This window comes from Chlamydotis macqueenii, chromosome 17, assembly GCF_036417535.1.
Source record: "Chlamydotis macqueenii isolate bChlMac1 chromosome 17, bChlMac1.mat, whole genome shotgun sequence".
NCBI lineage: Eukaryota > Metazoa > Chordata > Aves > Otidiformes > Otididae > Chlamydotis > Chlamydotis macqueenii.
In genome coordinates this window covers 15,194,234-15,222,187 of record NC_141572.1, presented here as the reverse complement: position 1 = coordinate 15,222,187, position 27,954 = coordinate 15,194,234, and the positions used below count along the sequence as shown (strand labels likewise).

At 49.4% G+C, this 27,954-nt stretch overlaps 1 protein-coding gene across 1 annotated transcript in view; it reads left to right on the top strand.

Annotated features, from left to right (window-relative positions):
• The window catches only part of RTN4R (reticulon 4 receptor), a 77,083-nt gene extending 62,446 nt beyond the window's left edge, over positions 1-14,637 (top strand). The window contains exon 2 of the mRNA XM_086761504.1: positions 12,595-14,637. Within this exon, the coding sequence (XP_086617630.1) occupies positions 12,595-14,024 (1,430 nt within the window). The 3' untranslated portion in view covers positions 14,025-14,637. The remainder of the gene's footprint in view (positions 1-12,594) is intronic.
• The last annotated feature ends 13,317 nt before the right edge of the window (positions 14,638-27,954 follow it).

Sequence of the window (27,954 nt, the reverse complement as noted above, 5' to 3'; positions counted from 1 at the left end):
GTTCTTAAACCCAGTCGAGTTCTCAATTTTTTCTGATATTGTTTTTAAAGATATTGCTGTCACTATTATTTATTAATCATATCGCCACAACGCCAACAAGCCCCAGGCATGGACTAGTCTCCTGCTGTATTAGATGGGGACAAAAAAAACCCAGTCTCTGCTCATGTGTCTGGATTTTCATGTTATATTTAGACTTACATCAGGCACTTTATTTACTTGGTCAAAAATACACTCTCTATGGAATCAATGGACAGTTATTAAATGGATTAAGAAACGGGCAGTTAAAAGCTCTCAAAATGTGATTGTTGTTGGAGGATCATTCCTGAACAAGCGTCTCACACAGTCGCTTTGCAGGATTCAGCTTTCACCCTGGTGTATTTCACTATTTTCATGAATGATCCGGAAAATATATATAAATTAGTTGCCTGTAAAGTTTGCAGCTGACTCAAGTTTTGCCATGATAAATAATGATGAAGGCAAGTCTCTAATGCAGAGCAATTGCAATTGCTTGGTAGACTGGCAGCAGTGAAACAACATGAATTTTAATACAGCGAAATGCTCGGTCATCCATCTCCGAGCGCAGAATGTAAGCCACTCCATCAGCCTGCTTGAGGGCAGCAACTCTAAAATTGATTTAATGGCCATATTGGGTAACAGGTGATTATGAACATTTAATGCCCTGTAGTGGTGAAATGGATGAACATGATCTCTGGATAAAGAGAGGAGGCTGAAGTCTGAGCAGGGAGTTTTTATCCACCTTGATTAAAAAGCAGGAAGGTGCTGTAAGGTACTGTCGCTGCAATGAGACCCATGGGTTGGAAGTTGAACCAAGATCTTTCAGCATGGAAATCTGGTGCAAATTCCCGGTGTTATACTATGGGATGTCCAAACTCTGGATGGGGAGATAGCTGTTGTGAGAGATGTGGGCAGCTCAGCCAGGCACCAGCGGCTGCTGCCTTCCAGCCTTGCCTCCGCTGCGGGCTGGGATCCTTTCCCTGTTGCTCGCATCCCGATTTCCGCGCAAACGGGAAGGTGTATCATTAGCGCCCTGTTGTATTCTTGTGTAGCTTGGCTTCACAGAGCCTGCACATCTCAGAGAAATGTTTATGGAGTTGTGGATGTTGTGTTTCTTATCTGTTGAGAGTGGATGAGAGAGCTGCAGAAGGGCAGGCAAGCATGTCTAATGCCGAGACTGCAAAGGAGACAAAGCCGACACTCGATAAAGACAGCAGAAGCTGAATTTGCACACTTATTAAAAATCAGTCCCAGCTTTTATCTGGTTATGAAAGAATGAGCCACGTGAACGTAGCGGGGATGCGTGCCAGGGAGCTGGGAGGGATGCCAAGAGAGGGGAGAGGAGGCAGAGTGGGGAGCACGGCTGAACCAGGCTTTTGCCCCACAGCGTGGATGGAGGGACCGGGTGTCCGGGGCAGTGCTGAGAAATGCCCTGCCTCACCACACAGCTTGTAAGGCAGCTTCACGGTAGGGACCTTACATCTCATTGTGTGGCTCTGCCACTCCACCATTCGAGTCAACAGCTCACGGAGTGGCGTGGAGACCGCTGGTCATGCAGACTCAGAAAGGAGAGCATCAGGTTGTGAGCAGGGTGGAGAAATGTGATCTTCAGTCACCTGCAAGCGTCTGCTCTCATGTTTTCATTTCTGGCTGTTCTTCAAAAAAATGGTTGTTTCTAAAGTCAAAATCAAAATGCTCCTCCTCTCTCCATCCCATTTGTGTTGCCATTAACTCCCGAGCTGTTTCTTCAGCTGCTTCAATAGATATGGGAAATTTTTGGAGCAGCTTTTCCTTCCCAGCTCTTGCCTAGACTTCATTCCTCCACTCCACATCATCTGCAGATGCCGGGTCTGTAAGCAAAAGCTGAGATAAGTGACATTTTAGAAGAAAACCGAGAAAAAATGCCGCCTTGCGCAATGGGGCACTTCCAGTGCTGACAACGTGGGGGTGGGTCTCGCAGCTGCCAGGTGGGGTGCAGTCCCAGATGGCTGGGGGAGAGCAGGTGTGAAAACCATCTGGAGCTTTACCTCTCCTTTCCGTGAGTCACTCGCACACAGAGCTTTCGCAAGTGCCAGGTTTGGGTACACAGGAAACTCTGCTTCTTAATAATAATGTTTTGAAGCATTCCTGAGATATTTGGGGCTCCATGGGAGATCTAAGTCATCCCAAGAACTAGAGTTTACTTCCTTCAGACACCTGTTTGTCCCTGATTTGTTTTACAAACATGGCACAGATAATACTAACTTCTGTAGGAGCTAGTTGTGATTCACAACGCGTATTTTCTCACTTCGTTCTTCACACTGTAAGGATCGAATGGTGGCAATATCATAGATGATCCTGTTCATGCAAGGTACTGGGTGCATCCCATCCGGATAAGATGGAAATGAGGACCGTAACCGTTTATGGTGCCCGCACCCACTCTGCTGGGACTAGTCACAGCTTCTTTCGGTCTGGTTTCATAGGCAATCTGGGATCTGCTAGGATTTACTGGGCTGGATATGCATTTTAGTCATATGACACATTGCAAAAAGCAGTGTGGCAGGGACAGCTACGATAATTTCGTGGCCGTTGGTGGATGTGGCTCTGTGTGGTGGATCAGGATCAGGACAGTTATTCAGAGTGATTATCCAAGGTGAATTCATGGCAGGTGGATCTGGAGAGCTCAACCTGTACCTGCAGGTTTTCATGGGTGTCTGTCTACCCTTGTTGTACTGGATCTCCTGCAGCAAACCTACAGCCTTCCTGCCCATCCTCTTCCTTTTCCCTCCTTTGGGCTCATTTTTCCCAGGGATGCCTCATGTGTTCCAAATGCTTATTCCAGGCCACGTGCTTTCACCTTCCCTTTGGACACTGGGCATTTTCTGCCCAGACCTCATGCTTCTCATCAGTCCTGGACTTCTGCCTTTATCACACAGTCCCTTGCGTTGGATATCTGCATGAGATTTTTGCCTCTCCTCCAGCTGTTGCCATAGTATTTGGTAAAAGGCACGGCATCGTGCCAAACTCACCTGCTCAGAGCCAGGTCCCTACAAGTCCCATGTGCTCTACTGGGTCCAGAGGCTGATGCCAAGGATGGGCTGGGGGAAGCTGTGGTGTGGGGACCTTTGTGGTGTTAGGCCGGTGGAGGGGGCACTAGAGAGGGCCAGGAGCAGGGCAACACCAAGACTTCGCGTTATGTCTTTAGGAGAGCTGAACATGGCCATTGTTATTCCAGTGTGAAGCACCCAATACACAGTCAGACACAATTCCGCATACAGTGGGGAAACCAGCTCACCTCTGAGGAGGAAAAAGGGGATAGTGGGAGGGCTGGGATGGGCCAGCAGCATCTGGGACCTTAACTATCTGCATGGAAAGGACCAGGGTTGAACAGTATGAGGCTCAGGGCTAAATGGTATAAACCCACATAAGAGGCCTTTTCTACAGGATTTCTCCGTGTTTTTACTTTAAGATCATAAGCTTTTCCCTTTAAAAGGTCATAAACTTTTCCCTTCCAGACACGGGATAGTTGGAAACAGGACAGATGGAAAACAGGCAGATTAGTTACATCATACACAAGAACAGCTGAAAATTCTGCCTTTGCTGATAGAATTGGCAGAGGCTTAGTCCCACCAGGTGAGGTGGCAGAGCACGGAGGTGCCAAGAGCAGTCAGTAGAGCATGGCCTAGGATATCCATAGGATTTTCCTGTGCCTATCCATAGGAAACTGATAACTAGGTCAGCTTTTTATGCCTTAGAGAATAACCTCATATCAAAGATGCGAGCAAAATTTATTCCTCTTTTTGTGTCCTCCAATCACCTCCCATGGCCAGCAGGTTGAGGGAGGTGATTCTCCCCCTCTACTCTGCCCTGGTGAGACCCCACCTGCAGCACTGCATCCAGTTCTGGAGCCCCCAACATCAGAAGGACGTGGAGCTGTTGGAGAGGGTCCAGAGGAGGCCACGCAGATGCTCAGAGGGCTGGAGCAGCTCTGCTGTGAGGCCAGGCTGAGAGAGCTGGGGCTGTTCAGCCTGGAGAAGAGGAGGCTCTGGGGAGACCTGAGAGCGGCCTCCCAGTGCCTAAAGGGGGCTGCAGGAAAGGTGGGGACAGACTCTTCAGCAGGGCCTGTTGTGATAGGACGAGGGGTGATGGTTTTAAAATAGAGGGAAGCAGATTTAGATTGGATATTAGGAAAAAAAATTTTTACAATGAGAGTTGTAGAGCACTACACAGAGGCGGTGGATGCCCCATCCCTGGAAACATTCCAGGCCAGGTTGGCCAGGGCTCTGAGCAACCTGATCTGGTTGGAGATGTCCCTGCTCCTTGCAGGGGGGTTGGACTAGATGACCTTTGAAGGTCCCTTCCAACCCTAACCATTGTATGATTCTATGATTCTATGTAAACCATTTCAAGGAGCACCTTTAACCTCTGTTGATAGGTAGGGATGACCGAGTCCTTATTTCTGTGAACTGCTGCCACAGCTTGGCCGCTGGATCGGGAAGATGTCACGGCTACAACCAGCTTACATTTTAAGATTTGGTCACAACATTGAACTGTGATAATATTTCTGCGTGAAGGAAAGTGGATATTTGGGCACATGATTTGTTGCAGCAAGGGGTTTCACAGTAAAATTCATAACCACAGACTAGATGGCAGATGCAATTCAGCATTTATAAACACAAAGTAATGTACACTGGCAAACAGCCCACACCCTTACCTAAACAAACACAATGATGGGCTCTAAATGAGCTGTTGCCACTCAGCAAAGTGATCTCAGGGACTTTGTGGAAGGCTCTCTGAAAAGCTTGGCTTGATGCGGAACGATGGCAGGCAGGGTGCAGGAGGGGACAGAGCAGGACATCTAAACCTCTGCCCAAGTCCATGCTGCAGTTGCATCCCAAGCATCATCCTCCCATCCTAGCAGTGGAGAGGACCTGGAAAAGATGCTGAGAGGTACAGCAAAAATGTCCAGAGCAGCATTCATGCAGTGACCTAGGGCTTGGAGAAAACCTGAGAGAGTGGAAAGAAGGTTTCATAATCTGTTAAGGAGACAGGGAAATTTTGCCTCAGGCAGGCCCTGGGCCACTGTTTGCCCGAGGCTGGAGAAGATGCCAAGATGCTCACGCCGTTTAGTATTGCCTTTCCATCCGCATCTGCTCCTGACCACAGTGTCCAGCCGGCCCAGACGGGCCCTTGTCTGACACAGTGCAGCTCTTCTCACGCTCTTCTGTTATAGCGAGGGCTTTTCTCTTCCTCATTTCCTGGCCTTGCAGGGCGTTACTGGGCTATAAGAATTGATATTAGTGTTATTGTTATATGGGGACCTAATGGCTCCTGTATTTAAATGCCTTGATATTTTCCCCTATGAAGGATTCTCATGACCTTTTCTCTGAGATTCTTTCATACCTCTGTGGCTTCCAGAAAGCCTTTGAAATTCAGCAGGAGGAAAACCCTCTGGCTGGAGAAGAGGGTCTTTTTTTCCTTTTTTTTTTCTTTTTTTTTCTTTTGCTCCTCATCAAATTCATATTCGAATATAAACTGTTAACTATCGCCTTTTCCTTTCTCTCCTTGATGTTGCTAAGGGAAGTGCTGGCAAACCACCAAAGGTATAACCCTGCCCAAATGTTGTTAGGCTAAACCGGTGCTGCTGCCAAAATGCTGGGAGGGCTGGAGAGCCCCTGACAGGGACGGGGATCAGTGCCGGCTGGGAGCTGCTTTGGCAAACGCCCGTGAATGGATGGAGCTGCCCTGGTTCAGGTTTGTGCTGCACTCAGCTCACGTAACGATTTGTGTAGTTCAGCCCTAAGCCATGCTGAAGAATCAGCATTCAAGCCCCTCTGGAGATTTGTGAGGACAGGTTCTAAGAATTGCACATCATTTTTACCTTCTTCCCTTAAAAATGTCCCTGAAATATTAAGTCCAAAAATCACATTAAGGGAGTATGATTTAGGTGGAAGAGATGAACACCTAGAAGTTAGGAAATGGCACATCTATTGCCTCCATCCCCTGCCTGGATGCATTACAGAAATGACCTTTCATTTCTGACCACATATGATGTTTCTTCTGCTGAAATCCTGTCTCGAGCTGGATAGAGGCTGGATATGCCAAAGAGCAGGACTGAGGCCGTACTGCCAAAGGTCATGGAGAGCACTACAGTCCCAAAGGCTAATGGATCTGGATGCAGTCCCAGAGCTCATGGGATCTGTACCTATAGAAGTTAGGGGTGGGGTTCAGGTTCCTGGTGCCATTTATACCATGCCCAGCTCCAGCCGCTGGAAGAGCACCGATCTGGAGCAGCCGTCTCAAACCTGGCAGCACTTGTGTTGGCATCTCAGACGTGTCTAAAGGGAATTAGACACCTATTTTTAGGCAGCTGTCATTCGGCACTGGAACAAGGCGTAGGTGTTTTGGTGCAAGCTGGGACTCTGAGCTCCAGCAACAGCCTGTGGAGATGGAGCTGACCCAGTCTGCTGACTGCCAGGAGGGCAATTCCGTGCTCCAGAGCAGACACGAAGCTGCGATCAGCTTGCTCCAGTGACCCCACTGACTATTTGCCTTGACAGGGGTGCCTGATACGCCAGCATCCCCACAGAGCTGCAGATGTGCCACAGGATCTGCAGCAGCCCCAACATTTTCTGCTGCAACTGGCTGCTAGGTGTCTGCCTGAGGATGCTTGCATGGTGATGGGCCCCGCTGTGCTGAGACCTGCTCTGTTCGTACCCGCTGCGGGTCATCAGTCCCCAGAGCTGTAACTCTGGTTGCTTCTTCCAGGTGCTTGCGTGGTGGCAGAGCATCACTCCTCTCCTCCTCACCCAAAAGCCACTCCAGCTGCACCATTATGAACCAGCCTTGCTCTCCACAGCGGGGTGTTGAGGCAGCAGAAGGGAGGGAAACTCCAGTCCAAACCAATTCTCCTTCATTCACCTCTCAATTCGCCTTGAAATGCGTGAAAGTGCTGACCTCTTCCTTTTGGCATACACACACAGACCCATCTTTGGTCACAGGACAAAGCAGGAGACACCGAAGTGGCTTTGCAGAGTGTCTTTCAAAGCCATGTGCCGAATTTCAAAAAATATCAGCTCAGAACAGGGAATTAAGCAGCTATAGTGTCTTCGTGCTATAAACAAAGGCAAAATGCTGTGTGCATCAGCAAAAGGCTTTGTATTGTAAAGTACTCCCTTTATGTCCAACCAGGAGAGAATTCAAATTATTATTGACCTTCCGCTGTAGGAAAGCCGCATTATAATATCTCCAAATCAATAGAGACAAGTGCAGAGCAGCAGAGAAAGGCCACGGCTCTGCAAACTGCAGAAAATTGCGTTTTGCTTTGGCCTCTTAAAAAGTTTGCAAAGCATCTATTAGAGGCCCCCGGAGCCTTTTCTTTCTAATTGCCATGTTTGACAATGTGATCGCGCAGGGGACTAGCGGAAAGACAGATAATGGACCCACTTTAATTGCTTCCCAGTTCCATGAGTCATAACACTTTTGAGATGGCAAAGGGGAAGTGCGGCAGTTTGACTGAAGGAGGTTTCTGGCTTTTAAGAAAGCTCTGGAGGAATAAATGCTAAACTCAAAGCCAAAGTCTTGGAGGAACTGGAGGTTCCAGGTACTGGATTTTCTTTCATCTTTTGCTTTTGACTGGAACTATCCAGTTAAGTTTTAATCATGTTCTGGAAGGGGTGGGAATGGCTTCTGATCTGAGACACGAGGGAATGGGTGTTGTGCCAAGACCCTTTTCTTCAGGGATGGGTACTAACGTTGAGTCCTGCAGGTCGAAGAGTCCAGTAAGTGGCAGAGGGTCCTGCTTCAGTCGGTCAGCAGTGGTGCTGGGAGCATGCTGCGTACGCAGAGCTCGGGATGGATTTATTTGGCAGGTCGAGGGAAGGAGGCTGTAGCTCCCCACTGGGAGCTGAGCTTGACAGGTATTTCTGAGCATGAGCACACAGTGGACTTCTGACCTTCCTCCTCCTTGTGACACGAGTGAACATCTCTTGTACTTCTGGCCTAAGGGCAGGGTGCATTTCTCCTGGAAAAGAAAGGAGCCCACAGCCAGAGCTGAACCCAGTGCTCCAGGAAAACAAACTATGGCATATCCCTGTGCTAGCCAGGCTTCAGAGTAGCTGGGCTCTTTCTGCCCAGTTCCTCTGGATTCTTCTTGTCATCTGCCCACAACCAGGGCTTTGACCTTTCTGCTCAGGGCAGCACCCACCGGGACCCTTCAGCATCACAGATACTTGGTGCCTCCCAAGAGCAGCAGAAGCCTGGACACTCACAGTATTCCTGGCAAGTTTTAAGCTGTGTCTGTGTGATCTTTGTCTGGCCACCCTCTAAAAGTCTTCATCCTTCCCCTCTGCTTTGTGCCAAGGGAAGGAGGATGGGAAGGAGAAGGTCATCAGAAAGGGGGAGGAACAAGGGCACGTGGAGGGAAGGACAGAAGAAGGTGGAGAACCTGGTTTGGTGCCAGGGTACCCAGCTGATGGGTGTTGGGGTGCCTGGTTCCTTTGCCCACCTCTGCAATACAGTCCCCAGAGCAGGGCTCCAGCTCCCTCCTCATCGTTAGGGCTCCAGCTCCATGCTAGAGCACGAGGCTCAGTGAAGTGATGCTCCACACCGTGCTGCAGTGCTCAGCTCAGCGTGAAGGGGTTTTGGTCTGTGCTTTGCGTCATGACCTCGGGCCCCATCCAAATGATGGGCTTCAGCCCTGAGGGGCACAGAGCAGTGATACCGTTGGTGTGTCTCAATCCTGCAGGACTTGATCTAGACTAAGACATGATCTGGAAGTATATGGGTATATTTGAAGCAGACAAAAACAAACTCTGCTGTGCTTTGAACCATCCTAAATCTGTATGGCTGCATTAATGTGGCTTGATGCCAAGTCTTAGCCGTGTTCCTATCCCAGGACGCTGCCTTGTGCTCATCCCTGTCCTAAAGTGGTCACTTGGCACCTGGGCAGAAAAAGCAAGATAATATTTACCAGGAATTGGATGGGTGAAACTATCCTGGTGCAATGGACACTTAGGGGCATGGTTCAGTGGTGGACTTGCAGTGTTACGTTTACAGTTGGACTCCATCATCTTAAAGGTCTTTTCCAACCTAAATGATTCAATGATTCTGAGGTCTGGGTGGCTTGTGATGCTTGGTGGCTGGTGTGGTCTGGGACACACTGAGCACAGGGCACAGTTACTGTCTGAACACCGGTGATGGAGAAGCAGGGGAAGGCCAAGGCATGGTCCCTCTGGTCTCTGCCATGGACACCCCAGTCTGGGAAGAAAGGGCCTGCAGCATCACCTTGACTTCCCAAGGCTGTCTGTGGAGTGCACCCACTCCTGCACTGGCCGGGGACTCTCTGAGGACTGCTGGGTGCTGAGCTTTGTCGTGGATCAGTCAGGATCTGGTTGAGCTGCATGGCAGGAAACTAACTGGAAAAAAAGCTGTGGGGGATGATTGACAGTAACTGTCTCTGGTGGAAGGAGCTAATCCGACCAGCTCATGAACACCAGGTCCCTAATTAAAGCACACAGGCTAGCCCTGCCTGTAATTAATTTCCGCATGCTGCTCTGCTGGCAGCCAGCTATCGGTGCCACTGACTCACAGCTCCTGGCAGCCTCGGAGGCAGCGGCAGTGGGAGCAGAAAAGCTTAGAGTAGAACAGGATTTGCCCCTTCCTTTCTGCTCCTCTGGGCAGATGTTGTAGCGTGCCTCCAGCTCTGCACGCACCTGGAGGCTGGGACAGGACCATGCTGCCCGGCCCCGGCAGCTCTCTGCGTAGGAACGGGCTGGTAATGCATGCTCCAGCACAAGCAATCAAGGGATCCAGAGGATGCGGGAACACGGCTGTCACGAGGGGATAGCACAGGGCAGGGTGGTGTATTCATATGCATGGCTTGTTTTCTGCTGATTGCTTCATGTTCTCTCTTTCTCTCCCATGTATACATGTATTTATGACGCACTCGCCTCCCCGGGCTGGAGCTAGAACCAGCGTGCTGTCATTGTGATTCCGCTCCCACAGGAATGGCTCTTTGCATTCCCTCCGCTGTCGGCATCTCACTGCGTTATAAGGCGTGTGGGATGCATCTGGGTGGTGGCTGGGTTTTCCCAAGTAGGCTGCCAAAGCAGGAGGAATGGCTGGAAGAGCCAAGGACCTTACAGTGGGGTCTGCAGACTGAGGGCTGTTTGGCTGCAGCGAGTGGTGTTGCGTAGCAAGGTGAATCCCGTTGCTCCAGTGCCACCTCAGCCCCCGTCACCTTCATCACAAAACTGAAGAAGGAGGCTCCAGAAAGTTGTCTTTTTATTTATATATATAAATATATATATTCAGAAAGTCTGACTAGAGATTTTCACTGTCAGCTGGAGAGGAATCGTGCTGGTCAGATTGTCGCCAGCATTGTTTTAATTTCCCAGGAGGCTCCTCCTGGTGTGACATGTTTCCAGCGGGGGATTTCAGTTGTCTCATGTTACTTTGCTCCATACAATGGGACGTGATATGTCAAAACATGACAAGCCAGCCAGAATGTGTCATAATACTGCACTAAGCACACTGCCTTCCAGGGATGCTCAGCGGCTAATAATATCAGACTCGAATTATCTCTGCATGCTGAGCTGTTATTTTTTCTCCCGTGTGGACTATGATATATAGGAGTCTCCTGCCTATATTGGACTGTTGGATCACCACAGATTTATTAGCTGTGCACGGTGAATTATTTTGACTAGAGTGAAACTCAGGCCCAGGATCCCAGCCTCTTATTGCAGAAAAGCAACGTTCCCACTTCGGCTTCTCCAAAACCTTTGTTATTGCTTCAGTAAACAGTTTGGTGAGATTTCCATACGATTTACTCCTTTAGCATCATGGTTTGAAGTTGCTGCTTCGACGCAGAGATGATGTGATTTCATTAGCTCCATGACTGCCTTTCAGGCTTTTCTGTGAGATGCAGCTGCTGTCTCCAGGATGTTTCCCTGTGGGACCCAGTGTGCACGCGTGGCTGGAAGCGACCAGACTCTCCCCAGTCTCCCCAGCTTGCCCCATTCTGCATTGCTGTCTCTTTCTGCCTGGCTTTTTGAACTCTGCTATTTTACCTTAAGGTGTAATGAGGCATCAGCATGCCTGTAGAACTTTTTCAGCCTCTCAAGGAAGAAAAAAACCTGCCACAAGAACAAAGAGGGAAAGCTGCTGTTTGTCCCTGGGGTGGGGATCCCCAGCGATGGGGAGGATCCTGGGTTTTTTGCCAGAGGTGCCGTGGTGGAAGCAGACACACGTGTCCCCCCTCGCACATGGTATCTCTCAAACAGAGCCTCCCACTGCTGCAGCTGCTGCCTGTTCATTTTAGTTCTGGTGTGTGGTTTAGAGGAAGCCATCTCGTTACTTGCTGCTAATTGCTGGTAACAGCACTGCTGAAACTGCCTGTCCTCCCCATCTTCCCCACCGTGGGTAGGAAACAGCAGGTCTCTCAGCTGGAGGTTCAAGCTGACCCTCCCTTCCAGGTCCCCTTTGAGAAGATGACGCTGGCTGCGCAGCCTCTGCCCATCTCTGCCCATCCTCCTGGCTCCTTCCCAGCAGCCCAGCTGGGGCTGGTGAATTCAGGGAATCGAAATGCTTCCTTGCCGTTCCTGTGCAGCCCAGCTCCGGAAGGAGCAGGTGGTCATCACCATGAAAAAATGTTCCTCTCAGGGGCTCTTCAACCCCAGTGGGCTGCCTGCATGCTTTGGAGACACAAAACCTACCTCTGCCTTGCAAAATTCGAGGGCTCCTTGAATCAAGCATTGCACACCATTTCCTCCAACAACAGTACTACCCTCTGCAGAAAAACATGCTGTATTCTCCTCTTCCTCAGTGGCTGCACAGAGTCAAAGGGAAAAAGGGAAGAGAGGAAGGGAAGCAAGAAGATACGGTGCAAAGGCTTGACATAGTGAAGGCATGGATGTTCTTGGCCCCAAGACCTCTACAGGGGCAGGTCTGACCTGTAAGTCATTCTGGGAATCCGCCACAGTTATTTCTTACGGGAAGACCAGATCAGTCCGAAGTGTTCATGGCAAGTCACAAAAGCCACATCTCTGTCTTACATTTTGGATGTAATGTGGGGACATCTGCTTGTTTTGGAGAGGTGTTCAATGATCCCAAAAAGCAAGGAGCTGGTGGCACGGCCGGAATGGGACGCAAGCATCAGCTACAGCTGGGCAGATGTTTTTCCACAGGCTGAACTGGGGGAAATGTGCCTGTGGCAGAGACAAATCCCCCCACCCCGACCCCCAGGAGACAGCCCCTTTGCTCAGAGGTAAGCTCTGTGGAACAGGGCTCATGTCAGATCTGCATCCAGGACCCACGGTGCAAATACATTTAACGATCACTCTCCTTCGCCACTGCAGTGTGAAAGGCTGAGGAGGTGCTCAGACTCCGTCACTACGAGTGTATATTGATTTCAGCTATTGTGTTGAGTGGTAGAGCATTTTTAATTCTTCATTTTAATTGTTTGGCTCCCCTGGCATGTGTTGTTTGTGGTTAGTGGCACCGCGCTTAGAAGGGTGATTTTCAGGCTCATCTATTAGTTGCAAAGAAAAGCGCTCTCCCATGACCCTGGCTAATTTGCATACTATTTTTGTTATTCTTTAGGAAGCAAACTGCTGATTTTGGTGCTTTGCTTGAACATCCAGTCGGAAGTGGAGTCTTGCCCCGGGGCGTGTGTATGCTACAGTGAGCCGAAGATTACCATAAGTTGTCAGCAGCAAGGACTGACAGCAATCCCCACTGAGATACCCATCCAGAGCCAGCGCATCTTCTTGCACAACAACAGGATAACCCTTGTGAGGTCCACCAGCTTCACCTCCTGCCGCAACATGACGATTCTTTGGATCCACTCCAACAACATCAGCCTCATTGAGCCAGGAGCCTTCTATGGGCTCAACAAACTGGAGGAGTTAGATCTCAGCGACAACACAAACCTGAAATCTATCAACCCTGTCACTTTCCGGGGTCTTGTTCACCTCCACACCTTACACCTGGATCGCTGTGGGCTCCTAGAGCTCTCCACAGGGCTTTTTCGAGGGTTGTTCTCCTTGCAATACCTCTACCTTCAGGATAATAATCTACAGAACCTGCTGGATGACACCTTCATAGATCTCGCAAACCTCACCTACCTGTTTTTGCATGGTAACAAAATCAAGAGCTTGTCAGAGAACGTCTTTCGCGGGCTAATCAACCTTGACCGGCTGCTTCTGCATCAGAACAGAGTCAGCCTGGTTCACCGCCGGTCTTTTCACGACCTTGGGAAAGTTATGACCCTGTATCTGTTTAACAACAACCTGACAGTGCTCACAGGGGAGACCATGGCTCCCCTGGTGTCCCTCCAGTACCTGCGCTTGAATGGCAACCAATGGATCTGTGACTGCCAGGCTCGGTCTCTCTGGAATTGGTTTAAGCAGTTTAAAGGATCATCTTCAGAGCTAGAGTGCCATCTTCCCCCTCGTTTGGCAGGGAGAGACCTCAAAAGGCTGCAGAGCGCTGACTTGGAAGGATGCGTTGACTCCTTCAACCAGATACGAACAAGTGTATTTAGCACTAAGACCAGATCCGGTAAACTGCCAACTGGGATCCCCCCTCTCGGTTCCCACAACGGCTCCCCGAAGTGCTGCCAGCCAGAAACAGATAAATCTTTTATTTATGAAGCTAAAGGCAAGTCAGGTCCTTCCTCCCACAGCAGCCGGCCGTCCTCCAACAACCCTCTCAAGGATAAGGAGAACATGTCCAAAACCAAGTACGTTGAGACAGACCGTTCCAAAAATGGCAGCAACAAGCAGATAAACGATTCCCCCTTTGGGACCTTCCCCAGCATTGTAGACCCTCCATTGACCAAGTTGAAACCAGAATTTCTAGAGCCTATTGAACCTTCCACAGTCCCAACCAAAAAGAGGCAGGGCTGCTCTAAAAAGAACAAATCAAAGGCCCAGTGCCGCCTCACCCAGCAAGGGAACAGCTCCACGTTACAACTCAGCTTAAGCCTTTTGATCCCCCCCTTGGTGTGGAGCTTACTGTTATTCTGCTGAAATTAACTTTTTTCCTGGGTTGATGACACTTTAATACTAGACTTTTGCTGACCTCCATAAATGTTGCAAACAAAAGCAAAACTACCATCCACCCTGAGAAAGCTTTGTTACACAAAAGTTAACTGGATGCCTTTATTAAAAAAAAAAAAAACAAAAACAAAAAACAAAAAAGACAAACACCAGGATGTACATAATTTATTTGTCCTGAAACCTGTGAACTATACCTTTGGTCTTTGGAACTGCACTTGCCCACAAAGCAGCTTTTGCTACAGCAAATGGTAAAGAAATATGGTTTATTTACAGGAAAAAAAAAAAAGTGTAAGAAATGCTCTGAAAAGAATGTCTAAAATCTGTTTGTAACTTGACATCACATTGAACAATATTGCAGGTTCCCATCTGCAGAGGTAATGAATTTGATGCTGTTTTAATCCTATGTTTATGAATATTGCATTTTTTCCGTATTCATTCCATCACACCATGTTTACGGGCAGTATTTGTTAAAGAATGCTGCCTTTTCCTTCACAAGATTGCAGTATATATAGATATGCATTTTATTTTACTTGTGTACAAGTATACAAAAAAAAATATAAAATAAAAAGTTCTTTTTCCTAAATGGTTGTCGTCTGCAAGGGATGAAGAATGCTAACCAGCTAAAAAGCTGAAAAATTAAAAGAGTGTTGAGTAATCCCTGATCTGAAGGCAGGCTGAGCATTTAACACGACAGTAATAAATAAGACATACGCGGCGTGGTTACGCAGTCTTTAAGTGGTGCCAACAAAGGGTTTCCTTGCACGAAACACACTCTGTTAATGCTCACGTTTCCCTCCAAACTGTCTCACGCGCTCGCCCAATATAATTCATATTTCAGGATGCTCAGAATAGCAGGAAATGTTAGCCCAGCCCCTTGGAGCTGAGGATCCAGGCTGCAGGTGGAGAAATGTCGGTAAGTGATCCCACAAAGTCGGGCAGAGCCATTTTTCTTCTCATGTGCACAGATAACTAGACTCAGCTCTGTGATTAACGAACCAGAAGGTAGTCCCAGGCTTGGATTTATGAAACAGAGGATATCTCCCCAAACACGCAGCTCCTGGCCCTGCGGCTGAGGCAAGGCTGATGGTGCTGGAGAGCTGGTGTCCGTTCCTGGCTGTGCCACCAGTGCTTCATGGGGTCACTGTGCAAGCGGCTTCATCTTCTGTACGACCCCCATCTTCGACCTCGGGATGCTATGAAAATAAAACCATTGGTGTCTGGGTGCCCTCATATCACACAGTGGGCCGTAAAGCACCTGGCTAAATCTAGCGGTGTATTCCCTGTACTGCAGACAGACCGCTGTGCACTCCATGTTCTCCAGCTTATGGCAGGGCTGTGCAGAGAGCTTGCCGGGAGGTTGCTTTTCCTTATTAAACTGTAGATTTTCTTCTGTGCTCCTCTCTTCAGGAAGGCTGTTGAGGTATTGAGGTCTATGCATGCAAGACCAGGCTGTCACTCACAGGTGGCATGTAGTGCGGGCCAGAGAAGAGCAAGAGCAGCGTCATGGGTATACCAAGGGCCTCAGAACATGCACTAGAGGACTGTGCGTGCAGGTCAGGCCGAGGGTCTCCAGGCTGCACCGGCCACTGTTGGGATTCCCAGCGCTGGGACTGGTGCTCAGCATCACAGAACAACCACACGTGGGGAGGGAGGGACCATCGCAAGCCAGGAGTGAAGGACATCAGCAGGGCCATGACTTGGTGCCAGCCTTGCTCTTGGCTTGATGGCTCGTGAGAAGGGACCAGTGACCACAGGAGGAAGCAGGGGAGGATGCTTGGATGGCTCATGGCCAGAGAGACTGTGATGCTGCAAGTTGGGCAGCCAGTGTGGCAGCACCTGAGGGCCACCTGCAACAACTTCATGGAGTGTTGGTGGGTACTTTCTACCTCTGCCACAGCCTGTGTGAATGACAGGGAGGGTAATGCCCAAATGCTGCATTTGTGATCTGTCTCCTCCAAATTAATCACTGGGGCTGCCAAAATGATGTGACATAGACCTGTACTAGCAAACAGCTCACTCTTAGCACTGAGTTGGGGACTGATCTGCCAGTACCAGCTGTATCACTGGGCAGCAGATGCTGTGCAGCAAGGCCCTGGGGTCCCAGCACATCTGACTGCTGCCATCCCAGCTCCATGACCAGCATCAGCTTCTGCAGAGGCGCCAGGCATGTTTCAGTGCAAACACATTGTCCGGCCCCAAGCATGAAGCAAGAAGTCAGTGTCCTGCACTGGGATTCCTCAGTGCCTCGGTGAGCTAGACAGCCTTGGCAATCCTGGTGCCTGCATGCACGACCAGGTTGTGTGCATACTTATCCACACACACAGGTGAGTCATCAGAACATTACCAGCTACTTTCTGCCGTACTTGCTAGGATTTGTCCCCTTCGTGACAGCACTGAAGGATTTTCCAAGGACCTGCAGTCCTCCTTTGTAGAGAAGTTGGTGAATCTTGTGGTCAAAATGCTTGGACTAGTGCCCATAGCTCTACGGGCATGAGGAAACCAGAATAGGTGGCAAAAGTCGGGATGAACTTGGAAAAAAATAAAGGAAAAAGAAGAAAGAGAACAGATACATGTTGTGATGTTTCCCCACAGCAACTAAATGGGCTCTGAACAGAGCTGAGATCTGTTCCTAAATCAGTATCCCAGGGAGTTTGGCTTTGAGGATCCCTGCGGTTAACACAAAGCAGACTAGCGCATCACTGTCACTTATCCTGAACGGACTAGGTCACCCTGTGCCAACTCAGTGACACTGTTCCTGCTTTCTAGAGCTTGACTCTGCTGCCCTTTCAGTGGCTTCTAGGACTGTGTATTGGCCATAAGCCCAGAAGAGTCCCTTGTGCTAATTTCCTAGATTTCCTGCTGTCCAGATGCCAATGTCTGTGTTTGCAGGCATTAGAAGGCCACTTGAACGATAAATGATGGAGGAAGGGGATGCAGTGTACCGTAGGAACACTGGTAGGAGGTGGGAAGAGGCAAAGGGTGAGCTCTGGTGTTGGTGAGGGTAGGGAGGGTTTGAGGACTTCAAAGGAAGGTGGTTTCTCCTGCTTTGTGCTTTACTGGGGTTGGCACAAGTCTTCCAGATATTCTTAGACCAGGTGTCACTCAGTTAAGTGGGATTCACCCAGCAGGGCTCAGGACCTTGTTGACTGTTCCTTGTTTCATGATACTTTCTCTCTCTTCCTTTCTCGCTCTGCAAGTCACAGTCAATTTTCTGCTCACGTCTTTGATGCCAGGAATGGAATCAAATAAAGTCAACAGCGAGGGGCCAGAATGGCTCTGGATGGATGAGGGATGTGGTCCAGGCTACTCTGGGAAGACTGAGCTCCCCGTCACAGAGCGCAGAGCTGCACAATTCAGCACATAGTGTCCCCTACGCACTGTCACCCTTGGTAATGCAGTGCCCGCTATCGAAGATGCAGTAAAAACACAGACCTTCAGTGGTGGTGGAAAGACATCATGTTCATGCTTGCTTCTCTGACAGAATTTGCCTCCACAGAGCCACACTTGTCCTTTGCTGCCAGCTCCACGCTTGTCCTTTCAACAAGCAGGAAGAGTGCCAAAATAGTCACACTTTTCCCAGGTTTTCAGATCCATCTGTAAGCACTGCTGGGCTCCAAGCTAGCCAAGGAGACAATTCTGCCCCCTCTTGTCATGGTGACACATGAAGTGTGTTTACCTTCTGCCCCTTCCCTCCATCTTCCCACCCTCCTGCAGAGGGCAGGGAGATGGGACTGTGCCTCTGCCTACTGATAGGGAAGCGGAGTACAGAAGCACGTGTCCCAAGGTGGTCACGTGTCCCATCCTAAACGAGGTACCTGACACAGGTGTGGTGAACCTCACTCCAGAGCTCCCCATATCTCTCTACCATGCTGTCAAGTTGCAACATCTGCCATGGGCACATCTTATGTAAAAGTGATTTAATCAAATTGGTTTTGAAAGCTTTCTTTTTCTTTTTTAATGGATAAATGTGATTCATTGAGATAGATACAAACTTTTTGATCAAAGCCAGGGAGGAAGAGAGGGGTAATGCAGTGTGAAAGAAACCCCGTGGTTCATAAGAAATCGTAGATGTTGATTGGAATGGACTTAGATGCTTTGACATCTGTAGCTCAAGCAGTTCTAGTGTAAGCTGTGGTGTCCTGAGGATTTCTTACTTTCCTCTCCAAGACCTCAAAAGATGAAATTGTCTCAGTCTGTGCATTGAAAGTCCCTCACAGGCCTGAGTCTAAACCTCATCACTATAGCCCCCAGATCACCCTTGCTGGAAGCACTCCATCAGAAGACCAGAGGAGGCTGGGAGCAGGACAAGAGCAGCCAAAGCTGACCACGGCCAGGCACTGCACCTTGGCAGCTTTGTCCTCTGTCCGCTGCACGCAGTAGGTCACGTTCCCAACAGGGCTGCAGGAGCAGTCACTGCTGCACACAGGGGATCTGGAAGACAAGCTCAGGCAGAGCTAGTGGTCTCTCTTGGCTTCAGACTTCATGCAAGTTGCCTTTGCCTCTCCTGCCCTTCCTCTAAGACAGGGGACTCCCGTTTCCAAGGTGGTCCTCCCGACAGCAGCATTGTGACTCCCCAACTGCTAAAAGAGATCACTGAGGTCCCCAAGCTGAAATGGGGCTTCTTAATGAAGCTCATCTGAGCTCTGCTTAGCTGTGTGCTGGTTTTGGAGATGATGTTTCTAAGCTTTTCTTGTCTGAGGCTGAAGTCTCCCCACTCCTCCTCTGAGCTGGGGAATCATCAGAGAAACACCAAATCTTGCAAGGCTCAGGACAGTGCTGAGAGCTGAGTTACCACTCTGTGAGGGCAAGGACTTGCTTGTAACCCTGGCCCAGGGCTGCAGGCAGATGGCGTCTCTGCCCCATCCTTCCCCACTAGCTCATGGGGCAAACGCCCAGCTGCCGGTGACTGCACAGGGCTGAGACCTCTGCTCCTAAACAGGATCTCCTAAACCTTGTGACCAAGTGGTGTTTCCTCATCTCTCTGCTCTGACACAGAGAAGGTTCTCTGAGCTGCTGGGTTTTGCTACAAACAAACATGATGCATAGAAATAATAAAGGCTGGAAGGTTTTCTAACTCAAAGCCGTATTTCTGGATTAGTTCCCTATCATTAGACAGGGAGGAGAAGAGCTATTGTCATTCTGCCTCCTTCTCAAAATCAGAAGAGAATAAAAAACCCCAAAGTCATTGAGAGATGGGAGTGGGCAGGAGAACAGGCAGGAGAGGTAAGGATTTCTTAGGGATGATATTGGACCACAGTGTCATGATTGCCGACGGAGAGCTCTGGAGATAGCATGAACTCCGGGTACAACCATGGTGAGGGTAAGGAATCTGTGAAATGGTGCAGAGATCTTCCCTATAAAGCCAAGCCCAAACATTTGACTCTGGCTGGGGACAGAAATACTTATTAGAGACCCCGTGATTTGTGCCATAACTAGGGCAGCACACAGGGAAATGCTGAGGCAGGTGAGACTTAACGAAATTTCTTCCCAGGACATCTATAAATAGGGATAATGTAGACTTGGCAAAGGAGAGACACGATGAAAACAAAGGTATACGCTGCCCACGCACTAAACGATGAGGCACTCCAAATCTTGAAATGACCCACCTTCAGCACTGTTTGAGAGACTTGTTCTAGGTCAGCAGGTACCAAAACGGCCCAGCTGTCATCAAGCATAAAAACAGTACCGTCTCGTGGGATGAAATCATACCTTTTGATAGGCTGCCATGCTCCACACAGCACTGACATCCCAGGCAAGGCTGGGATGAGTCACAGGCTGGGCTGCGTTGCAGCGTTTCGCTGGTGGGTGGCTCCATCTGCAGTGGTTTACTTGTGTCAGGGTCCACCTGCAGTGGTTTATTTGTGGGTCGGGTCTGTTGGCAGTGGTTTGCTCATGGCTCAGCTCCTTCGTGGTGGCGTGGTTGCGTCTGGCTCCCACTTGTGTGTGTTGTTCTGAGGCTGGTTTTGAGTGTTATCACTTGGAATTAAAGCAGAAAGGGAACGACTGCAAAAGCTGGTATGGGGACAGAGCGCTGGACTTCTCCATGTGACTGGGCAGATAACATTTTAAAACAGTGACGCTGCACCTATTGGGCTGGTTGTGGTCAGTGGACTGCAGCTCACTGCATGGGAGGCTGCTGCTGCCTGAGCTGCGAGACCCTGCTCTGCTTTCTGCACAAGCCTCTCCAGTGCAGTTTGATCCTGCATCGCTAGAGAAGGACCAGGAGCTTCATGGCATGGACAGACGACGTGGTCCTGCCTGTCCCTGAGGCAGGAGCGCAGCAGCATCTCTCATCAGGTCTGGAAACGCTCCTAAAAGTGACACACAACCTCAAAACAGGGATCTGCTGCACCATCCCTCCCATCGTCCCGGTGGGCTGGGGATCGTCCCTGCTACCCGTGAGCAGAAAGGCACGTTATGGACCAAAGTGTCTGTATCTGGGAGGAGTGGCATGGCATCTTTCTTTAACAGTACCCATGATGGACAGTCCCCAAATCCATATGGAGCTGCCTCTCCCAGACCTGGACATCAGCCTCCCCATCACTGCGTTGTCCTGCTTGAGGAACTCTGTGTTTGGCCTCTGAGTCTTGGGGTAAAGCTTCCAGCAGTGTCACAAGCACAATATGAGACCATGGGTGAGTCATTTAACCTCCTTCCCATCTCCCATCTGGGTGTGGAGGGGCTGGTCTGAAGACAGGGCTGAGTCTTCACACACATCCAAGCTTCTCCTTCAGCAGGAGAAGGGCGGGATCCTCAACTGCTTTTTGTTTTCGCTGGAGCAAAGCCCTGGAGTGGGCTGACTGAGGGCTCTTATTTAGCTGCACACTTGCTAAATAAGGGCAGACCTGCTCTTTTCTCCCTCGACATTTCCATTCAAACCGCAACAACGGCGGCAGCAGGAGCAGCCGCTCCCATGGAATATTTATAAGTTGTTTGCAGAAATGTCAAGAAGAGCCAGTGGTTGTATTAACACACTCTCAGAGCAGCAGTCTCGGAAAGTTATCTTAGCCATTCTTAGTCAAAGTGCTTTATGTAATAGTTACAAGCGCTTACAAATCCCAGTGACATTTTCTTGTTTCTTGACAAACAGCCGTTCAGCGTCCTGACACTGAGACAGGAATCAATCACTTCTGCTCGTTCATCAGCTGTTTCCATCCTCCCCTCCGCCACGCAGTGAAATTAACGCCGAGTTACCTGGAAAGCTCAGTCCCTCTCTGCATGACAATTAGAGACTGAACTCAAATACGATGCAGCAAGGCTGGATAGCAGGCACGCTCCTCACCTGGCAATGTCAGACGTTCGCACAAATTTCCAGTTGACTTCAAGATGTTGGGACTAAATGTTCCCATTTTCTTTGAGTAGTAAAAGTTGAAATTTTAATAAGGTTTCCCACCGAGACTATTAAATTCTCTGTATTTTGCTAAATGCTTTTTACTGCCCCTCCCTTTCTATCAGACTGACCTTGCTGGGACTGTGGGGATGAAGGGTGTTGAAGGGAAAGCAACTTGAAGTCCCCAAACAAGGAGGTCTGGGAATGCATTCATATGCACACCTAATCTCTATGAGTTAGGAGTGGGGATGGAAAGTACACTGGGATGTTTAATTTTCCTGTGTATGTTTTGAGGTTGTATGTCACTTCTAGGAGTGTTTCCAGCAACGGCACCTCACCAGAGGGGTTGGATGCCAAGGTCCTCCAGACTCCATGTCGGTAAGTTCTTGCAGCACTGTTGGTTTGGTTGGACCTGGGAGGTGCTTTGGCTTCTGACCAGATTATTCTTGGACAATTTTGTAACCTGGAGAGGTCAGGAATATTTAGGTGCAGTCAGAGGAGCATTTGGCTTCTGGTTTGTTTCCAGGCTTGGAATATATTACTTACTTCCACCAGAGTTGTGGTCTTTAAACAAACGGAGAGATTAGTTCCAACCGCTGGGTGAAACAGGAGTCATCCCAGAAAGTGACACAATGGGGGCTTGTGGGGAAAAAATTAGTTTTCCCCTGCCAAAGTGAGTTAATAGTTCTGCGAAGGAGAACAGTGGGACATGTGGACATCCCATTTCCTATTGTGTGCTTCCATATGACTGGTGCAGCTCATACATCTTGCCAGGGCCCTGAGTTAACTAATAGGTCCTCATGGTCCTAAGCATCCTTGTTTGGGGTCTCCACCCAAACCATGGGCCCAGGAGCTCTATTTAAGTTCAGCCTGGTGCCTTCAGTCCCTGCCAGAGCCATGCCAGAGGAGCGCTGCTCTACAGCATAGTCATGTTCCTGCCTGGTTACAGAGCTCTGCTGGTCTGGACCCCAGCTATGGGCTGATTTCATGGCTTGACCTTGAACTGCCTCATCACTATGAACCTGCTTGATGGTCACTGGACCTGGTCATGACCTGTGGATTGACTTCCTGGCTTCACCTTGGACCTGCCTCACTGCTGTCGTATTGTCTTATGATGTAGACTCTTGGCTGAACCTGGCCACTATCTCTTGGTCTTGTTTCCTCCCTCAGGTCCTGTAGGACAGGCTGTTGCTGCTTGGGCCCCTTCCAGCTGTGGGATCCTGCTTAGCTCATGGCTTGCCTTCCCTGAGGGAGCAGTTGGCTCTTGCTGCTCCCTGACACATGTCATGAAATCATAAACCTTGCAGACACCATGATGAGAAGGGGTCAGCAGAACAAAAGGCAACCCAGGTGGCTTGAAGCTTGTCTAAGTTATGACCCTAACCTTCTCCAAAGTCACTAATTTTTCCTGCTTGCAAAACCTTTTGTGGGGCTGGAACAATGCATATATGTACAATTGGTGTCAAGTCAAGCTTTGTAATTTCCAGGTTCTTTTTAGTTTGCTTGAAAAAAAAATCAGGAGGAGGGTGAGTTCTGAACCATCTACCAAAAACTGGAAATGAAGCATCTGGTGTGCCCAGGGGTTGTCATAGTGAAGCTGAGTGACACATAATAATGATGAATTCAGAAACTTTCACCTTGATTTCACTGCCTATTTGAGCTTTGAAGTGAGCCTCTAATATTATGTTAGCAGTTTATTGTGTGTGCTTCATTAAAAATACATCACAGGCTTTTTTGAGCTAGAAGGGACACAAATTAGGTCATCGAGTCCAGCCTCCTGCTGTTCTGCCAGGACTCTGATCTTGCTAATGACTCCAGCCCAGCCCTGACAGGTGCTCCTCTGGCTGCCAATTGAAGCTCTTGGCTGACGGGGGAACTAGGCTCCATCTGAGATGACTGCACTTTTTAAAAAGTTTCAGGCTTCTTGTTAAATGGGGTTTTATTTTGTGTTCCGGTACACCCGCCTGGCCAGTGCCTGAGCTGCAAGGACAGCTTGACTCCTCTGATGTGTGGCAGCTCCCTTCCGTGCTTGGAACCGGGCAGATTCAGCCACTGCCGTGGAGCGATGCAGGTGCAGGCAGGTGTGACACAGGAGCTGCTCACTGGTGGGAGCATGACCACCACTGAGGCCACTGTGGTGGCAAGGAAAACGTGCAGCACAGATCTGACAGCTCCAGGCTGCAGGAGTCTTTTCTTGATGTTGTGTCCCCAGACCTTTTCCAGCTTTGCTTCCCCCATGCCTGTCCCCTGTAGTCCCGGTGGCTGCTCCTTTGGGACGATGGTGCAGGCAAAGGTGTAAGGGAAGAAGAATCCTTTTGTCATGAGTTCTGCGATGTTAGAAATGTAGGGTTTGCCTCAGACTCTTTGTCAGACTGAACTGGAGGACATAAGGCTCTGAGAAACACTGGGGCAGACCTAAATGAACATACTGGTAAGGTGTCACCTTATTGACCCCTTGGTCTGACTCTTTCTATGGAGTGATACAGCTCTTGAGATTTGGTGGGACCTCAGCATCACACAACTTGCTTCTAGGTTATGCTACTGGCTGCTGTGATGGACCCCCATGCAGCCTTGTGTCTTCCTGCCATGGGAACACTCAGCAAAGCTGAGCAAAGTGCTCACCAGTGCTGACGAGTGTGGACAACCAAGGAGGCTGGCCCTGATGTGAACTCAAGAACTAGCTCATCTAACACTACTGGCACGTGCATGGAAGAGCAATGAGATCCATCAACTCAATCAGCTCTCAGCCCAGGACCTCTGTTCTTCAGGCGCTGCAAAGCTGGGACAGACTGGAACTGCCAGGTCCTCCGTGGTGCTGTCTCTCGACAACTTGGGAGATGCATCTGAGGTATGTCCTAGTGAGGAAAAGCCTGACCTGGCATTTACTGCTCCTGGAAGAAGTGGTTGGGCCAGGGTCAGCATGGTGCTGGCAGGCCTGGGGGAGAACAGTATGAAAAATGCAGGAGAGGGACCAGTGGGTTTTGCCCTGAAAGACCATCAGAGCATTGTTCTGCCCTGAACTGAGGTCGACAATCATGGTTTCATCTTGTGGGGAGGTCTGAGCATGTTCCTCCCCTGGCAGCACCGGGACCCCTCACTCACCACCTGTGCAGCAGGACCTGGAAAGTCCAAGCATCCTCACCTGGCCTTCCCTGGACGTTGAGGCAGAAGAGACTGATTCCAGCTTGAAGATGCTCCTGGGTTTTTCCTGGGCTCCGTGCCTCCTCCAAGGAGAGGGAAAGCACAGACCTTCATTAGCTGTAATGACTGTCTGTCCTGGTCTGGGGCCACGGGCCCCGAGCTGCGCAGCGCTTGGCAGAGTGCTGTGCTGAGCAGTCTCGTGTGACCTAGAAAACCCTCTTAATGTGTTTTTCATTTTGAAAGGGGTCTTATCTAATCACAAACCGCATCCTTCAGCACCAGAGCCACTGCAGCCAAGTTAACTCAATTAGTACATCACCACGCCGCGCTATTTAGAGACAGTTTTTAATGGCTGCAGCAACAGGAGGATAATAATATAGAAACAAAGTGTGCTAATATGCTGTGATGGGATAACTGGCATCCCTCTCCACCCCTGCGGGGCCTTTGCAAAGCGGTGCTGTTATACTGGGCTTTCTTATTTCCACGGAGGCCCCCCTCCCTAGACCCGTTCCCTGGAGCTCCTTCGTTGTCTCTGCAGCCTCAGAGAAACTCACACATTTTCAAAGCATGCGAGTTTGAGAGGGTGTGTAGTGGCTTTTTTTTTTTTTGCTTTCCCTAACAATCTTATTTTAAGTTTGTCCACCCCCTCTTCCCTCCTCCAGGTCTGTTTTGCCTCATGTTAGCACTCAGAGATGCTTGTCTCCTGTTTTTGAGGGGGTGCAGGGTACCTGGGGGGACCATTTGGCTGCTCCTGCCCTGAGGAGGAGTATCTGCCGGAGGAGTATCTGCTGGAACAAAGTCCTGGCCCTGTGCTGGCCATAGGAGGTTCACCGGGGAACAGGGACCAGTCCCTGAGACCCAGGGCCACGCTGCTGGGCTAGCAGGCTGTTACGTTAGGATGCCTGGGAGCTTCTCCATCCTTTGCCCCAGCCTGTAACAGCAGAACCTAGCAGAGGCAGAGAGGTTAGGGGAGTCTCTAGACCCTCTGTGTCACAAGAGTTGTGCAGAAGGGCAGAGCTCCTATGCAGTACTTTTCTCTCCCAGCCCTCAGTCTCTCTAGGAAGGGCTCAGCCCTGTGTTGTGATTACTGATGGGAGAAACGGGGGCTCTGAGTGGGTAAAATGCCCCAGGTGCCCTTGGAAGGGTGATAGCAGAAGTGAGATTTGTGCACAAACTGCTGCATTTTCATCCAGGCCCCATCAAATATGATGCAGAGAATTTATATCCTTAACTGAGCAACAATCAACATCTTTCCTTAATACGGCTGAAAACTGATATTCACTTACGTATGGGTTCTTCTTCGCATTTAGTCTCATGTTTCACTAGCAGTGGAATTCAGCAGGTCTGAGTCAATTTCGGAGGTGCGTATTTCCCCCTCACAAGATAGACAGCTGTAGCTGGAAAGCCTAGCCTGAAGAGCGACCTTGTGGTGGAGTGATGCTCAATCAGAAGCTGTAGAAGCAGGAAGGACCAGGGCTGCCTCCCCATGCAGCCTTAGTGCAGACTCCTTGCAAGCACGCCTTCGGATGATGCTAAATGATCTCAGCGTTTTCCCACACAGCCTTACCTCACTCAGCCTGGAGAGCACTCGAGGTGGAACGACTGCTCTCTTCTCCTTTCCCCAGGCACCGCTTCACGGTGGCCTTTTCCACCCAGCCCTGCTCTGAATATAGCACTATAAATGGCCTGGTGCTTATTGCTATGGTATCTGAGTGCTTCCCAGCCGGTCCTGGATGTTTTCAAGGCTGTTGTAAAACAGGGAGATTATTTTAACACAGCGCTTTCCAGGTGCTTGGAGAGGAGGGCATTTGGAGAGCAGAATTTGGTGCTGGTGCCCTCTCATCCACCCAAAACACGCATGGCGTTTCGCTTGTCAGAGCAGCAAACTGCCAGAAAGTCACTCCCAGCCTCCTCCCTTTTAGCAAGCAAATTTTCTGTGATTTGACTGCTTTGAGGATGCCACATTGGTTAAAAACCAAAAACTAAACCAAAAAGCCCCAAATTGTTATATTTCTATTATTTTCCTTCCCAAACATTTAGCTACCAGGCAGCATTTCTAGCCATCTCCAATGAGAAGTGGTATAAATGGTCCCAACATGCAAATATTCTTTGAGGCATTATGTGGCCAAAAGAGTTTGGACTCAACAAAAATGTCAGTGTCTTCCACTTTTTTTTTTTTTTTCCCCCCTCAGGAGGCTGAAAAGAGGAAAACTGTGTGTTCAACAAAAAAAACAAACCATCAGTTAAACTGATTATATTTCAGGTTTCTACAGTGGAAGCAAAAGCTTGGAAACAGCAGCCTGTGCTCTGCTCACTGAATCTGTCGGTGGAGGCTGTCTCCTCTCCCACTAGCCCAGCCCTGGTTGTGCTGGCGAGGACAAGGAGCACTGGTCTGATCCCTCCTCTGCTTCTGTCCCTAAGGAGAGTGATCTCACCAGTGGCCAGGCAGGAGAATAGGATGCTGGAGGGGAAGAAAGGTCCCAGGGCATCTCCCCTGCTCCTTCTATAGCAGCCTTCCAGTACCTAAAGGGGGCCTACAGGAAAGATGGGGAGAAACTCTTCACCACTCTTCTGTTGTAATAGGATGAGGGGTAATGGTTTTAAAATAGAGGGAGATGGATTCAGATTAGACATTAGGAAAATTTTTTTATGCTGAGTGTGGTGGAACACTGAAGCAGGTTGCCCAGAGAGGCGGTGGATGCCCCATCCCTGGAAACATTCCAGGCCAGGTTGGATGAGGCTCTGAGCAACCTGATCTGGTTGGAGATGTCCCTGCTCCTTGCAGGGGGGTTGGACTGGATGGTCCCTTCCCACCCAAACCATGCCATGGTTCCATGATTCTATGGTTAAGCATTTCCACGCTCACTGGCTGTGGTGCACATCAGTGTCTTGAAGCTTCACAAGCATTTTTGCCCCCAGTGTCACTCCCCAGGGCTCTCTGGAAAGCTCAGTGCTCCCACATCCCTCTCAGGGAACTGAGTCACAAGACAACTAAAAGCACAGTCTCCAAAACATCCCGGTTACTTTTACGAGCTTCTCTTTCTCAGCTTCAGGGAATGTTTTTCAAGGCTGGAGATGCGTGTCGAAAACAGCTTGGGTGCCTCACACCTGAAATCAATGGGCTTTTGATCAAGATAGAGCTGAGTGAAATAGTTCCCACCCAAAAATGGGCTTTTGCCCAAAATGCCTGCGTACATCTGTATCTGTGCAGATATCAGTTTGGTTTCTTCTTTTCACATTTTCACTGAAAGTGTTGAAACAGGGACATATTCCACAGCACTTTAGCTTTCACAGAAAAAAAAAAAAAAAACAACAGTTTTTGAAAACTGAAAATTTTAGTGGAAAACTGAAATTCCTGGGTGGTTTCCTTTTCAATGCTAAGGGGAAATTTTGCAAAAAGTCAATTTTTCCTGCAGAGAAGTGTGAGCT